The 13,758-nt window shown below is 36.4% G+C and overlaps 1 protein-coding gene and 1 long non-coding RNA gene across 2 annotated transcripts; one reads left to right on the plus strand and one right to left on the minus strand.

The window, feature by feature from the left end:
- Window positions 1-594: 594 nt before the first annotated feature.
- On the minus strand, window positions 595-8,061 carry gfap (glial fibrillary acidic protein). Its single transcript, XM_039687821.2, has 9 exons — window positions 7,464-8,061; window positions 4,751-4,811; window positions 4,582-4,677; window positions 3,809-3,970; window positions 2,984-3,109; window positions 2,634-2,854; window positions 2,505-2,548; window positions 2,343-2,428; window positions 595-1,264 (listed from the first exon to the last, which is right to left on the minus strand). The coding sequence occupies exons 1-9, from the start codon at window positions 7,958-7,960 to the stop codon at window positions 1,223-1,225; spliced, it is 1,335 nt and encodes a 444-aa protein (XP_039543755.1). The 5' UTR covers window positions 7,961-8,061; the 3' UTR covers window positions 595-1,222.
- Window positions 8,062-10,390: 2,329 nt separating this feature from the next.
- On the plus strand, window positions 10,391-11,595 carry LOC148982014 (uncharacterized). The gene is made up of 3 exons (XR_016150671.1): window positions 10,391-10,501; window positions 10,757-10,852; window positions 11,348-11,595. It is a non-coding gene; the product is annotated as an uncharacterized LOC148982014 (long non-coding RNA).
- The last annotated feature ends 2,163 nt before the right edge of the window (window positions 11,596-13,758 follow it).

Consider the following 13,758-nt stretch of genomic DNA (forward strand, 5'->3'; position numbering starts at 1 on the left):
GAGTCTTTATTAAACACTCAGAATGCATAAGCTGCAATAATTATGCTGTTTTGTTGAGAAGCATAATCATTTAATCATTAATCTCTTCTATAAGCAGACACAAGACACTACCGAATAAAAATTATTTTTTTTACTATTTTTGTTAGTCACCACAATAGAAGGGCATCCAATTCAGTATGCAAGAGTGGTAAGTTAGCCCTCCTCGGTTGAAAACATAGCTCAGTGTTACCTGGCAGTATTATCTCACAGTAAAGGTACAGTCACATTAGCTACATTTTGCATGCAAAAAAAGATCCATAATTGTCGATAAATCTTACACAGAAGTCACTTTAAAACCAAATACCTTTTTGTTTGTCAGTGCAGCTAATTTACAAACGTGAGCGTAATCTGCACAGGAAACCTGATCACGTGTATTCCTGTTGGAATGAATGGTAAATATGACTGCATCTTAAAACAATGTAATATGGTATCAGTTGCAAAACTCCATCTGTTCATATGATGGGTAACGCTATGTTAGATGTTTATAATGAATTTAGCAAAACAATTTTTTTTTTAATTGATTAAAATGTAGAATTAATGTTTTCTATATGTCAATCAAGTCAACAAGCAATTTAATGCATTTTAAAGAGATGAGTTAGCTATTGTGCAAAAAACATTGTGCATACACAGTGAAGGAGGAAAATATGCTTAGCACTGCTGACAAAATCCATCATCCCTTTAAAACTCTCACAAAGATCTTGCTGTCATAATACCCTTCAGCCTTACTTTAACACTGACCATTCCGATTTAAAAACTTCTGGTTCCAAACCTGCACTTCTTCATCTAATACATAATTCTTAAAGACTACAATACATTTCAGAACAAAATCACTACAGTTTGCGCTTGACAAAAAAAACTATAATCCCCATGTACCCGCTCTGACCACTAGCAACATCATTTTCTACTTTCTACTTTCATCTTTCCAACTATGACTTTTTATGGCACAATCGGCAATAAACTAGTCATGCTAATACTCTTCACCACAAAAAAAGACAGATACAGTAAAGAGAGAAGCCCAGGACGAGAAAGAGTTGTGTATTGCTTATTGTTGCTAATGTAATTGTTCCCAGGAACTATATACACTAGGAGAAAATAAGCAGGAAAAGTTGGTAAGAAATCACATATTTGATCGCAGCATTAGTGAAGAAGCTCTTCAATTGCAGCTGATCCAGTCTAAAGCTGATTACGGCAGATCCTTCCTCTCCGTAGTGGACTCTTTAATGATCTGTGAAAGAGATTGCACAGGTCAATATTAGCTGAAACAGAAAGCACAGCAACAAAATTAAACAGATTAATGTACAATTCTCTAATGCACAGATGCCCAAACCAGGGCCTGCAGGGTAAAGTTGGCCATTGATGATCTTTGATTTGGCCTGCCATGCCATATCACAAAATAAATGTTTTGTTTTATTTTTGCTTTGAAGTGTACAGAATATTAATGATTTTTTTTAAATGGTTACACTTTACAAGATTCCATTAGTTAACATGCACTAACAATGAAAAATAATTCTAAAGCATTTATTAATTTCACTTAAAGTACATTTTCAACATTTTGTATTTGTTTTGTATCAAATTTGTATGTGTTAATATTTTTTTACACATACAAATGTATGTATTTATGTACATTTATGTATTTATATTTAATATGATTTAATGTCCATTGGAGCTAACGTTAACAAACGGTAAAGTGTAACCAAAAATATATATAAACTAGGGCTGTCAAACGATTAATCGCCATTAATCACATCTAAAATAAAAGTTTGTGTTTACATAATATATGTGGGTGCACGGTGTATAATTATTTTGTATAAATAGCCTACACACACACATGCATGTATATTTAAGAAAAAAAAATATTATTTATATATATATAAATCTATATACAGTATATACATGAAAATATTCCTTAAATATATACAAGCATGTGTGTGTATTTATATACATAACATAATTATACACAGTGCACCCACATATATTATACACAAACTTTTATTTTGAATGCGATTAATCGTGACAGAAATGGATATAATGCAACATTTACATGTGGCCCATGACCCTCAAAAATAATTTTTTTTGTTGTTGTTTTTTGTTTGTTTGTGTGTGTGTGGGTTTTTTTTTTGTTTTTTGTTGTTGTTTTTTTTTTTGGGGGGGGGGGGGACTCTGCTCTAATGCAATGTATGAAAGATAGAATAAACGAATCAACAAATACAAGATACAATAGATTATGTCGAAGTGAATAAAAGTGAAGTGGATTTCAAAAACTTTAAAAGTTGATAAACAGCGTCCCCTAGCAGCGCGTTTACCTCTCCGTCACGAGTCTCAACAGTTCGCACAACTATGCTCCTCTTCACATGTGCCTCGGGAGTCAGCTTAGTTTCCATGCTGGTGTCTAGCAACACACACGATTATAGAGAAATTTAAATCGAGCTGTAGGCTAATCAACAACTGGATGATGAATTACTCACCTCTAAACTGTAAGTTGGTGAAATTCTGCACTGGAACCGTGATTCTAGAAAAGGTGGGAGAATATTTATTGAATCCATCGTATTATAAATGAATTTAATCAATGTTGTTCATGCCATTTCTCTCCTCACCTGCTTTCTTCTCCTTCGAGCAGCTTCCGGTAGGTGGCAATTTCAATGTCCAAGGCCAGTTTTACATTGAGCAGGTCCTGGTACTCCTGCAAATGTCTTGCCATCTCGTCCTTCAGCATATGGATCTCGTCCTCCAGACGAGCCACGGTGTCCTGGTAACCTGCCGTCTCAATGGCGAAACGTTCCTCCATCTCTCGCAGCTGACGCTCAAGGGACTCATTCTTAAGGATTTGAGAGGATTTTAATGCGTGATTTCTGTGCTGCCAAGTACTGTGGTCTACTACAGTCATGACTGAAATTTAGTAAGTTAAACTTAGTAAATTTGGTGGCAGGTGATATAAAACACTTACAGACCCACGAAGAGATTCCAAGTCACAGGTCATGCCTTGAATCTGCCGACGATACTCATTGGCCTCCTGCTTAGCTTGTCTCAGAGCCTCTCCGTTCCGATTGGCTGCATCAGTCAGATCAGCAAACTAATAAAATACATAATACATTTTTCTTATTTATTTTACTTATTTAAAGTAATACACTAAAATACGAAGCCCCGCACATGACATGCAGACAAATATTTAGGCCTATAGTACTGGTCAAAAGTTTGGAAACAATACGCTTGTGACTTTTTTTGTTATATTATTGAAAGTAGTCTCTTAATCTCACCAAGGTTGCACTTATTTGATAAAAATACAGTAAAATAAGAAGTAAATAAGAAGAAGAAATGATTTTAGAATGAGTTCTGAAGGATCATGTGACACTCAAGATGGAGTTATGATGCTGAAAATTCAGCTTACTGTGGGTAAGTTTATAATATAAATTGAAATGCGTTTTGTTTATAATTATCGTCTTTAACTATAAACTCTATTATATAATAGGCCTATTAGAAATAAAATATTCCTCTAAAAGAGAAAAGCCAAAGAGAATGCATGTGTCCAGTAGCACCTCAATGCAGAACATGAGATCCACGGGGAGGAGTCGGATCACGATCCAAGGGGTGGAGATGGGTAGGATTAGGGGTGGGTTTAGGGATTAGGGGTGGGTTTAGGGATCAGGGGGTGGAGTTGGTTAGGTTTAGGTGTATGTAAGGTGGGAGGAATTGGATCTGGATCCGACTCCTCCCCATGGATTTCATGTTCCGCAGTGAGGACCATCTCCATGTGTCTGTGTGTTCGTGTAACCTTTGAGCGATACCACTCCTCAGTCTCCTGCATATTGGAGTTGGCCATGGTCTCAAACTGAGCTCTGATCTCCTTCAGGGCATTGGTTAAGTCTGGCTTAGACACATCCAGATCCACATGAACCTGTTGGGCCATCAGCTGCTCATGCAGCTCTCTCATCTCCTGCACAGAGGAAGTCAATCAAAGTTTTATTTGCCATTTGTATAGCACAAAGACTGTACTGCATCACACTTAGAGTCACAAAACAAAGTGCACCAGTGCTTGCTAACCGTTTGTACTATATATACCCTATTTACATGAATTCACCATTTGTCTCACTGCGCAACATGACATCATGACTTTTGCATAAACATACACGCCACTTTCAAGTCAAGTGACGTGTTACGCGATTGCTAATGAGCACACCGGTCTCGCATCTCTCACGGAGGAGCGGAAGCATGAAGGGGGAGCGACTTGGTTCTTTTATACTCCTCTTTGTTTCCAGACTTGTAAGCTTCACGTCTTAGAGGACAGAATGTGTTTGAGAAGTTTCCAAGTGAGGTAATATAATGTTGTTTTTTACTGCACGGTGTCTGATCAAGACAGATTTTTACTGTCCACACTGTAATTTTGCAAGTGATAAAATTGAAGTCATCAGAATCCATTACAGCATACAAATAGCCATTTAAATGAACAGATTTGAGACAGATATGCCAGTAAAATCTAAGAGACAGAGAAAAACTGAACGTATACAGAGATAGTGAGCAGATAAGAGTGTGGGAGAGATAACAAACCTCCTCGTGGACCTTCTTCAGGAAATTGATCTCATCCTGCAGAGCATCAATCTTCCTCTCCAGCTGTACACGGTTCAGAGCCGCTTCATCCACTTCCTGGAATCAAAAGTGAAATTCATGACAGCAATATGCTAACTCATGAATGAGATGGGAATGGAGTGGTTCTTACTTGTCTGAAGATGTTAAGGTTATTTTCTGCCTCTTGTCGTAGGGCAGTTTCATCTTGAAGTCTGGAAAATGGATTAAAAAAAGTTACCATTCCTAAAGTGAACAATCTCACAAACTAAAAAGGATTCTATCCTAAGTTCAACAAACAACTGTAAATTCATCATCTGGAATTGTTTAAAGCCCTTGAACAGTTTGCACTGAAACTGTCTTTTGGACCTTGAACTGTTTGGTTACCAGTATTATGAAAAATCCTGGAATGTTTTCGTCAAAAACCTTAATTTCTTTTCGACTGAAGAAAGAAAGACATGGAAATCTTGGGTTATGGACATGGACATGGGGGTGAGTTTTTTTTTTAAAGTGAACTACTCCTTGCAGTGCCAATGACTCGCTTATAAAGACAGTCACTTGTCGCCACCTACTACCATAAGGACCTGCAGAAAGATTGAATGTTCCCACATCAAAACTGACAGACTGTCTGGGATGGTTGCAGGACAGTTGTCCTCCAGGTCTGAGTTTGGACACTCATGACCTAGACATGTAGAATAAAATTTGTTTTAAAAAATACAACTAAAAATGTACTTGTGGTAGGCTTTGTTAATGTTATAACTAACCCATGAACCCATGAGTCCATGAACAGCTCACCTTCCAGCTAACAGCTAAATTTGAACTAACAACTTGCATGAAAAATATCTACACAGACACATAAACATAATTTAACTTTGATGAGTTTAACTACAATGCAGAAATATCCATAACCACAATAAAGGAAGTTAAAAAGAAAAAGAAAAAAAAGGATTCTTCCTCAGGGCTCTTCATTCTCACATGTGGAATAAGGACTCAACCGAGCATGTGTGAAGTTAATCAGGTGATTTATAACTTGTTCCTGATTGGAGAAATTGGAAGTGTTACAATTAACCCATGTTACAATCATCCCCCGTCTTCCTATAAAACTTGTCTTTAAAAAAAACACAAACAAACAAAAAAAAAAAACAATACAGTATGCTTTGTAATGAATCAATTATGGCAGCTGTAATGAAAGGGTCCCAGTGAGGGGACCTGTGGAGGTGTGGTGAGACCTGCAGGAGGCAGGACAGGGTTCAATGGATCACTCATGCATTATTAACTGCTCACACACACACTGCAACAGCCACTCTTTCCCACGGGGTGGAGTACATGCACACCCTTTCATGTTCTTATAAACTGAGCAGCTATACCTGTCACAAGCAGTGCAATATACATCAATTCAAACAAAAATAAACAGTGCCTAGTATGAGCATATACAAATAAATATGTACATCAAAAATAATCCCTTTGAATTCAGATACATCGCCAGACCTAATGCAACTTTGTAACCATGGTCCATGAATAAAATTCTATGTTGCATTGCTATGATGTTCCATCAAATATTAACAAGGAATTAAATAGAGAATTACAAGTGACATTTTATATAAAAACATACACATTCTCATGTCTGTTCTATTTGATAAGATTCTTTAAGTGCCATTGATTCAAATGAGTTTAAAGTTGAGGGTTTGGAATTTGATTGAAAAATGATGTTCTTCTCTCTCATACTAACAACGGGGCATCTGCACTGGGTGGGTTCAGTCTTTGTGGAAGCTGTGCTGTGAGGTATTTTTCCCCTCCCCGCCCCCATAGTAGCTACTCAGTGGATCAGGCTTTAGTTTAAAAAATAAAAAGGCAGTGTGGGGTTGAATGAGCACGAAATGGAGAGCCTCTCATTGAAAATGGGTTTGGGTTTGCTATAAATTCACTAGAAACATTGTAGTTTTGGCAGTGATGTGAAAAAATGCTTATGGCGCTGCAGTTGTTTAATTTTAAGTGATTATCTACCCATAAGACAGCTGTACTCAAAGGCAGGTTAATAGATGGTGATTCTTTGACATGGCTTTTGAGCTGTTTTTGTGTCATTGTTCTCCTGTTGCTCTTAGCGCTCTTCTTGGCATGTTCTGGAATGCGTAACACCTCCACCCCAGCCAGACACATCTAATCGTACACAAGTGCACCCAATTTACTTTGATAAGCTGGTTAGAGTGATTTTAGCTTTGTGTTGTAATTTTTTTTCATCATGACACTAGTAAACCAAGGTATTCCTCACTGGGTCTCTTTTCATTTTTGAAAGTGAACTGATTAAATGTATCACTTTCAAGTGTCTGCCAATAGTATAAATGTGAAGGTAATATCAATACAAGACAACTGGGATAATCAGAAGTTACCTTGAAGATGAAAGTTTATAACATTTTGAAATGTAAAAAAGAAAAAAACATTATTCCTTCAATTTTTTAATTATTCCCACTCAGTATATTCTTCATTCACAGTTTTTTTTTTTTTTTTAATCCCTTTATAAAAATTTTGGGGGGGAAAGTAAAATATTTAAATTTGCTTTAAAATAACTATATGCATTTTATAACTATATATATATATATATATATATATATTAATATTCCCAATATATATTCAACTAATTGTTATAATATTTAATTTCACAATTTATTTTTCTTCCTGTTTTTTCATAATTTCTACAGACCCATGAAACTAATATGAAACCCCTTGTTTTAGACAAAAAGGTGCAAGATATAAAATATTTATTATTTTTATGTTTTATTGAATTTTTTTGAAAGTTGCAAAGTTTGAAAGTTGAAAATCCACTCTGCTTAAAACTCCTTTGAATGGCCATAAAACACATCTGTGCTTACCTATGTTTAAGAGTGGCCAGGTCTGAGGCCAGGTTGTCCTTTTCTATCTCCAGTCTGGCTTTCCCAGCGTTGAGGCCGTCCACCTGTCTGCGAAGCTCCCTCAGCTCCTCCTGGTAGATGTCCCCCAGACGACTGGGCTCCTTCCCCCTCAGCTGGTTCAGTTCTGCCACCAGCATCTTGTTCTGCTGCTCCAAGAAGCGCACTTTTTCGATGTAGCTGGCGAAGCGGTCATTCAGCCCCATCATCTCCACCTTCTCATTGGTGCGAGTCTCCCGGTACTGGGCCTTCAGCAGGGAGTCCACCGAGAAGTCCAGCCGCTCCCCGCCCAGGGACAAGCGTGAGGTGGACATGGTGGCTGGGCTGGAGGTGAGGTGGCGCGGGCTGCTGTGGAGGGACAGGCGGCCCGTGCTGAGGCGGCTGGTGATCCCCACGGACGGGGAGCCGCCCGGTGTCCCGAAGCGCTTTCGGTACGATGAGAAAGCACGCTGGGGTTCCATGGCAGAGGAAAATGAGACCGAGTGAGGGTGAACTTTGGGTTTTTATAGAGAAGGTGGGGGAGAGAGAGGGTCCAATAGGGAGGGCAAAGGCCAGGGGGGGTGTATGTGAGCCTGGAATTGTTTGTGCTTGTCCACCCAGTCTCCTGACTGCCTCTTTTCACTCCATTTGGTCTGTCTCTCTGGTGTGGGGTGCACCGTGTGTGGGGAGGGGACACAGCCAGACAGAGAAAATCCTATTCATGCCACTGCTGGAACACATACACACACAGCGACTGACCGTAATGGCACTGATGTTTGACTGTCACTTCAATTCTCTCTCACCCCATAATGAGGGCAGCTTCTGCGTTAATTTGAAGTTCCTCTCCTTCTCTTTCACAGTTTTTCTGCCGTTCCAAGATGGATTTTAATGATGTCACAGAACATTGGGGTGATTACGTAATTCTTCAATCTAAATCTCTCTTTTGTGCTGATCTGGGAACATCAAACACACACACACACACACACACACACACACACACACACACACACACACACACACACACACACACACTTTTCAGCACCACTGATTCATATCTGTTTACCAGAAAAATATTGTATTGGGAGAATTTGACTTATTCAGCTTTACACAACTCATAAGGAATGTTTACCCTTGTTCGCGCTCATCATCATGCCATTCCAAACCTGTATGACTTAATTTTTCTGTGGAACATGAAAGAAGATATTCTGAAAAAAATCCCTCCTGAGCAGCCATCAAATTCAAGTAAATGGAGACCAAATCTGAGCAAATATTTAAGGAAAATCTTGCCTTGAAAAGCTTGACAAATGTTAAAAAAATGTAGCTTGAACATTGTGCTAATAAATTTATCACATATATATTTTAATAAAATAAAAAAATTCAGAAATCCAGTCAAAAGAACCAAAGACTCACTCTACTTGCTTTGCATCCGTATGTATTATAGTGCAAAAGACACATGGTTTGGCTTATGCCCTCGTCAGCAATTAGAGGAGTGTATCAGTGGCAGAGAGACTGAAACAACACATCCACCAAAACAGATTTGTAGGGGATGAGCTCATCAGCCGCCAACACTGATGACCAGCAGAGTGCAGGATTGTTATGAGTGGATGGTCAGGTCCAGTGAGTGTTGAGTATATGTGAAGATGTTAGTCTATTTCACAAAGAAAAGTGGGGTAAGATGTGTCAGTGGGAAAGTTGTGTGTCCCTTTAATGTAGAGAACTGTGCGCAATTGTGAACATATATTTAGGAATTACACATTCAGTCTGTGGTGTGAGAGGAAGTTTGCTGTTTTTTGATTTGTACACTACATAACATATTTAAATAATATATTGAAAGCAGTCTCTTGGCCACAGAGGCTGCATTTATTTGATCAAAAACACATTAAACACATTCATATTGTGAAATATTATTGCAATTTAAATGAACTGCTTTCTACTTTCACATACTTTAAAATGTAATTTATTCCTGTTATCAAAGCTGAAATGTCATCATTTTATTTCAGTCACATGATCCTTCAGAAATCATTCAGATAGATGATTTGCTGTTCAAGAAACATTTCTTATTACTATTATTATGGTTGAAATTAGTTGTGCTACTCTTGGATGAGTATGTATATATTAATTAAGTAAAGTATTCATTTAAAAAAAAAAATCGCACTCACCAAAAGCTTTGAAATGGTAATGTATGCAGATATAAAAATATTTAACATAAGTATCTTTAAAATATATACAATTTTATAAATTAAAATTACAAAATTGTGGAAAGAAGAGAGTAACATCATATTTCCCTGCAACATTAAGAAATGTAATGTAGAAATGAAATTAATACGATTTCTTTTTGCAGTATTCTTGCCTTAACACCCAACAGCAAGCCAAACCTGCTTAACTGAAATACTCTCTATAGAATTTACTAGAACTTTAAAGCATACTTGTTTCTTTTTTTCTTTTCTTTTTTTTTTTTTACAGATTTAGAACAGATTTTTTATGACAAATCTGCTGGCTTAAGGTTAACTGTAAGGTTAATACTGTAATACTGTCTATTATAATTATAACATTGAATGTTAAATCAAACAATGTAAATGAGAAGTTATCAACTTGGTTAAAACTTAAAAGGAAGTTCTATTCAACAACTATTTATTTATCTTAGGTGACTGACTGTGTTTTTAAGAGTGTTTCTCATGATTTATTTATTTCTCAGCTATCAATGAAACATTTAAATCTGTGGAAATGTTGACTTTAGGCATGAGAAATTCACTGTAAATTCAAGCCAATAACATTTTAGCCCAGAGGGGTTTAATAATCCTGTTTTACAGCATACTAATAATCCAGTATTCCAGCATACCTGTAGCTATTCTCAGCAAAAAAAAAAAATGGTTTCAATTTAGCAAGCAGACTATATAATCGAGCAAACGCTTTCAGTTGACCAGAATTACTGACACTACTGCTTCAAAAGGAGTTTGTTAAAGCTGCAACCATGAAGGCTCTGGTCTGTGCTCTTGCTCTGTTGCTCGTGTGCAGCACTACTGGTGAGTTTATCTTCCATAATTGCTGAATACCAGATACTGAACAGGGTGAGATTTATCGTACTGGTGATTGGAATTCAGAACTATGAAGTAAACCTGGAAATGTTGTCTGAAACGATTGTGCTAAAGATACTGTAATTGTACTGAAATAGTTAGGAAAAATCAACAATCGACCATGTATATCTTGCTTGCTTCTGGTCTTTCTACATACAATTCCACAGTGCCTCATGGTCTGTTTGTGGTCATGTCTCTTTGCAGTGCACTCCCTGCAGTGCTTCACCTGTGTGGGAGACGACTGCAAGGTCGCAACCCAATGCCCTCCATCAGCCAACTTCTGCAGGACCGAGGCCACCGGTACGTTCTGAGACATGTCCTCCTCACCCTGTCACTGCTATGCAAAACTATAGCTCTGAGACTCGATTTAAAAAGTCAAACCCAAACTTATTCAGACACCTTCAACATTTCTCACAGTTTATTCACTATTAGTTTAGAAAATGGAAATAAAATATGACAAGAACTCAAGAGTTATCAAATCAGTTGATATATTCACTGGTTTTGGCCATCCTTCTGTTAGACTGTCTCACAAATGATTTAGGTTCAATAGCTGTCAGCTGTTAAGTACACAATTAGATCATACCAATTTAGGTCAAGAATTTGGGGGTATAATGTGTCACCGTTTACAGTATTTTGCTGTCCTCACTTACATAACTGAACTAGTGTCCTGCAACCATTAGTTGTTAAAAAAAAAATCAAAAATTATATCTGGTGTCTGAATAATTTCTATTTTGACTCTGTGTGTGTGCATATATATATATGCCTATTTAATATATCTAATATATCTCTTTTCAGCTTCTCATTTGTCCCGTACATGTGAGGACACCTGCACACCTGGGGAAAATGTCCACTGCTGCGATCATGACTTGTGTGGATGAACGTCTTTGTGCAGTGTGCAAAAAGCCTTACTATGCATGAAGAATCATTTATCCATTATTAATCAATAAATTTAATATGTGATCACTCCTCACCATTATAATGGAAATGTGAGTTTCATGAGCATGGTAAAAATGCAATAAAGGCACTTTAAATTTCTGCATAAACCATTTCCACTTGTTTTGCTTGTTGTTGGTTTAGTATTGCTGCAGGTGTGTAAAACAATACAAGAAATAAATAAAATATATAAATCAGAAATATTCAGACTAGAAAGTCTAAATACAGAGTCCCACTGGGAACAAACTGTATTAAATAAAACTCATTTTGAATTCTTACTTAAATTATCAACAAACTTTCAAACTTGGTTGAAATTTGACAGGGCAACTACGAATGAGACTTTAATCAAAATATATGTTCCTGAAAGAGTGGTGCAACTAACAGTGTTGGGGAAAGTTACTTTAAAAGTGATGCACAATATTGCTTTACTCCCTAAAATGTATCTAATTGCATTACTTTTTTATGGAAAGTAATTTCTAATAGTAATACTTTGGCATTACTTCTCACATGGGCTGCGCTTGCTTGCTTGTTATTTTATTAATACCAAAAAAAATGTATTCTATTTTTGGCAAATGTAAAGGCAACTAAAGGTGCATAAGGGAAATGAATTAGAATGAGATGCAAACTGAAACCTGTGGGGCGCAATTCAGACAAGAATGTTCATCACTCTTCAACAATAAAAACAAAAGTGAAACAAAAAAGTGATGTTTATAAAGTCTATTTTGAATTGGATTACTTATATCCCTTAATATTACTTATTACTTATATATTAAGGTCAACAGTAAAGACATTGGTTAATAAAGGGAGATTAAATACATAAAGTATTTCTGTTTTTAAGAGATTTAATTAGCGCAGGTCTGCGTAACGTTGGAAATTCAAAGTTTGCATTTCACTTTTTTATATTTTGATGAATACTGAATCTGTTTTTGTGTAAGATGAGTAAATGCCTGCTCACATTTAGTCTAGAACTACAATAGCCATCATGTTTACACATTTATCACGATTTCTCTCAACATGTGGACAGGAGAGCTGTCAGTCAATAAATGGGAAATCAAAGTAACTTAGGCCGATTTGAAATGTAAATCTTGTTGTAAATTTAAAAGTAATTTGTTACTTTACTAGTTACTTGGAAAAAGTAATCTGATTCAAACATGGATTACTTGTAATGCACAATGCCCAACACTGGCCAATACAAGGCTTGCTGTAATTTATGCTGTTTGGTGTGTTTGGTGTCAGGACTAACATGAAGGAGCCGTTGTTGCGATCCCCTAATAAATATCTGCAGGGGTGACTGTGGTTGCCTCAGCCCCGGTAACTGGGGGAATGTCTGTCTGAGACGAAACATTTAAGAGAGGTGAAAAGTTCAAAGAGGAAAGTCAGTTACTGTACGAGGAGCATTTCCATAGAAATGTCCAGTTGTTGCCTTCAATTCCTTCTCATTTTTGTTAGTCGATCTCTTCTTTTTATCATTGTGGCTTGGTTTCATTCTCTCAGGTTTGGAAACGTTAAACAGCTGATTCATGTCTTCAGTGTTATGAGGCAGGGGCGAACAGCAGAATCCTAATGACGTTTTCTCTGACTGATCATCAGCCAAGACCAGACTCTGAGACTACACTAATCTGTCAAACTATGTTTGTGCTTTTATGCTTGTTTATGGGTGTGCAAAAAAAAAAAAAAAAAATTGCCAAGAAAATCCAGCCAGGTGCTCTGCAAAGAAGAAGAGACATTTGCTTCAAACGTTTTTAACAAGTAAATGTTTGTTAAACTAAACAAAACTTTATAAATATAATGAATAACCATATATATATATATATATATATATATATATATATATTGTATATGTGTGTGTATATATATATATATATATATATATTAATTTATAAATGTTGTTTTATTTTATTTTTATATTTCTTTTAAGCATTGCTGTGTGCTAAAAGTGAGTGGGCAAGAAAATACTGTTCAATTGCAGACATGTTTGCTTTAAAAGACTAAGATAAGTTAGATAAACTCAATGTAATTGAGGCAATCTATTGCCTCAAAATTTTTAAGTTTTGAGTCACATGTTTTTAAGTAAACAAACTAAACATATTTGATTATTGTGTACTTAAAACAATGTCAACACAAACCAATAAAATTAAGTTTTGTTAACATAAAATTGTGTGGTTGTGTACTTATTTTTTTAAGTTCTGTGAACTCAAAACTTTGTTGTAATAACTGAAAAAATTAAGTTGCCTTAACAGAAAACTGTAAGTCGTATTAACTGCAAATATTTG

Source organism: Pimephales promelas, chromosome 3, assembly GCF_988280905.1.
Source record: "Pimephales promelas chromosome 3, fPimPro1.hap1.1, whole genome shotgun sequence".
NCBI classification, from domain to species: Eukaryota; Metazoa; Chordata; class Actinopteri; order Cypriniformes; family Leuciscidae; genus Pimephales; species Pimephales promelas.

Coding starts and splice junctions, on each gene's coding strand:
- gfap (XM_039687821.2), bottom strand. CDS start 7,960: ATGGAACCCCAGCGTGCTTTCTCATCGTACCGAAAGCGCTTCGGGACA. Junction 4,812..7,463: donor CTGGCCACTCTTAAACATAG/GTAAGCACAGAT, acceptor TCCATTTTCCAG/ACTTCAAGATGAAACTGCCC. Junction 2,429..2,504: donor CACCAACTTACAGTTTAGAG/GTGAGTAATTCA, acceptor GTGTGTTGCTAG/ACACCAGCATGGAAACTAAG.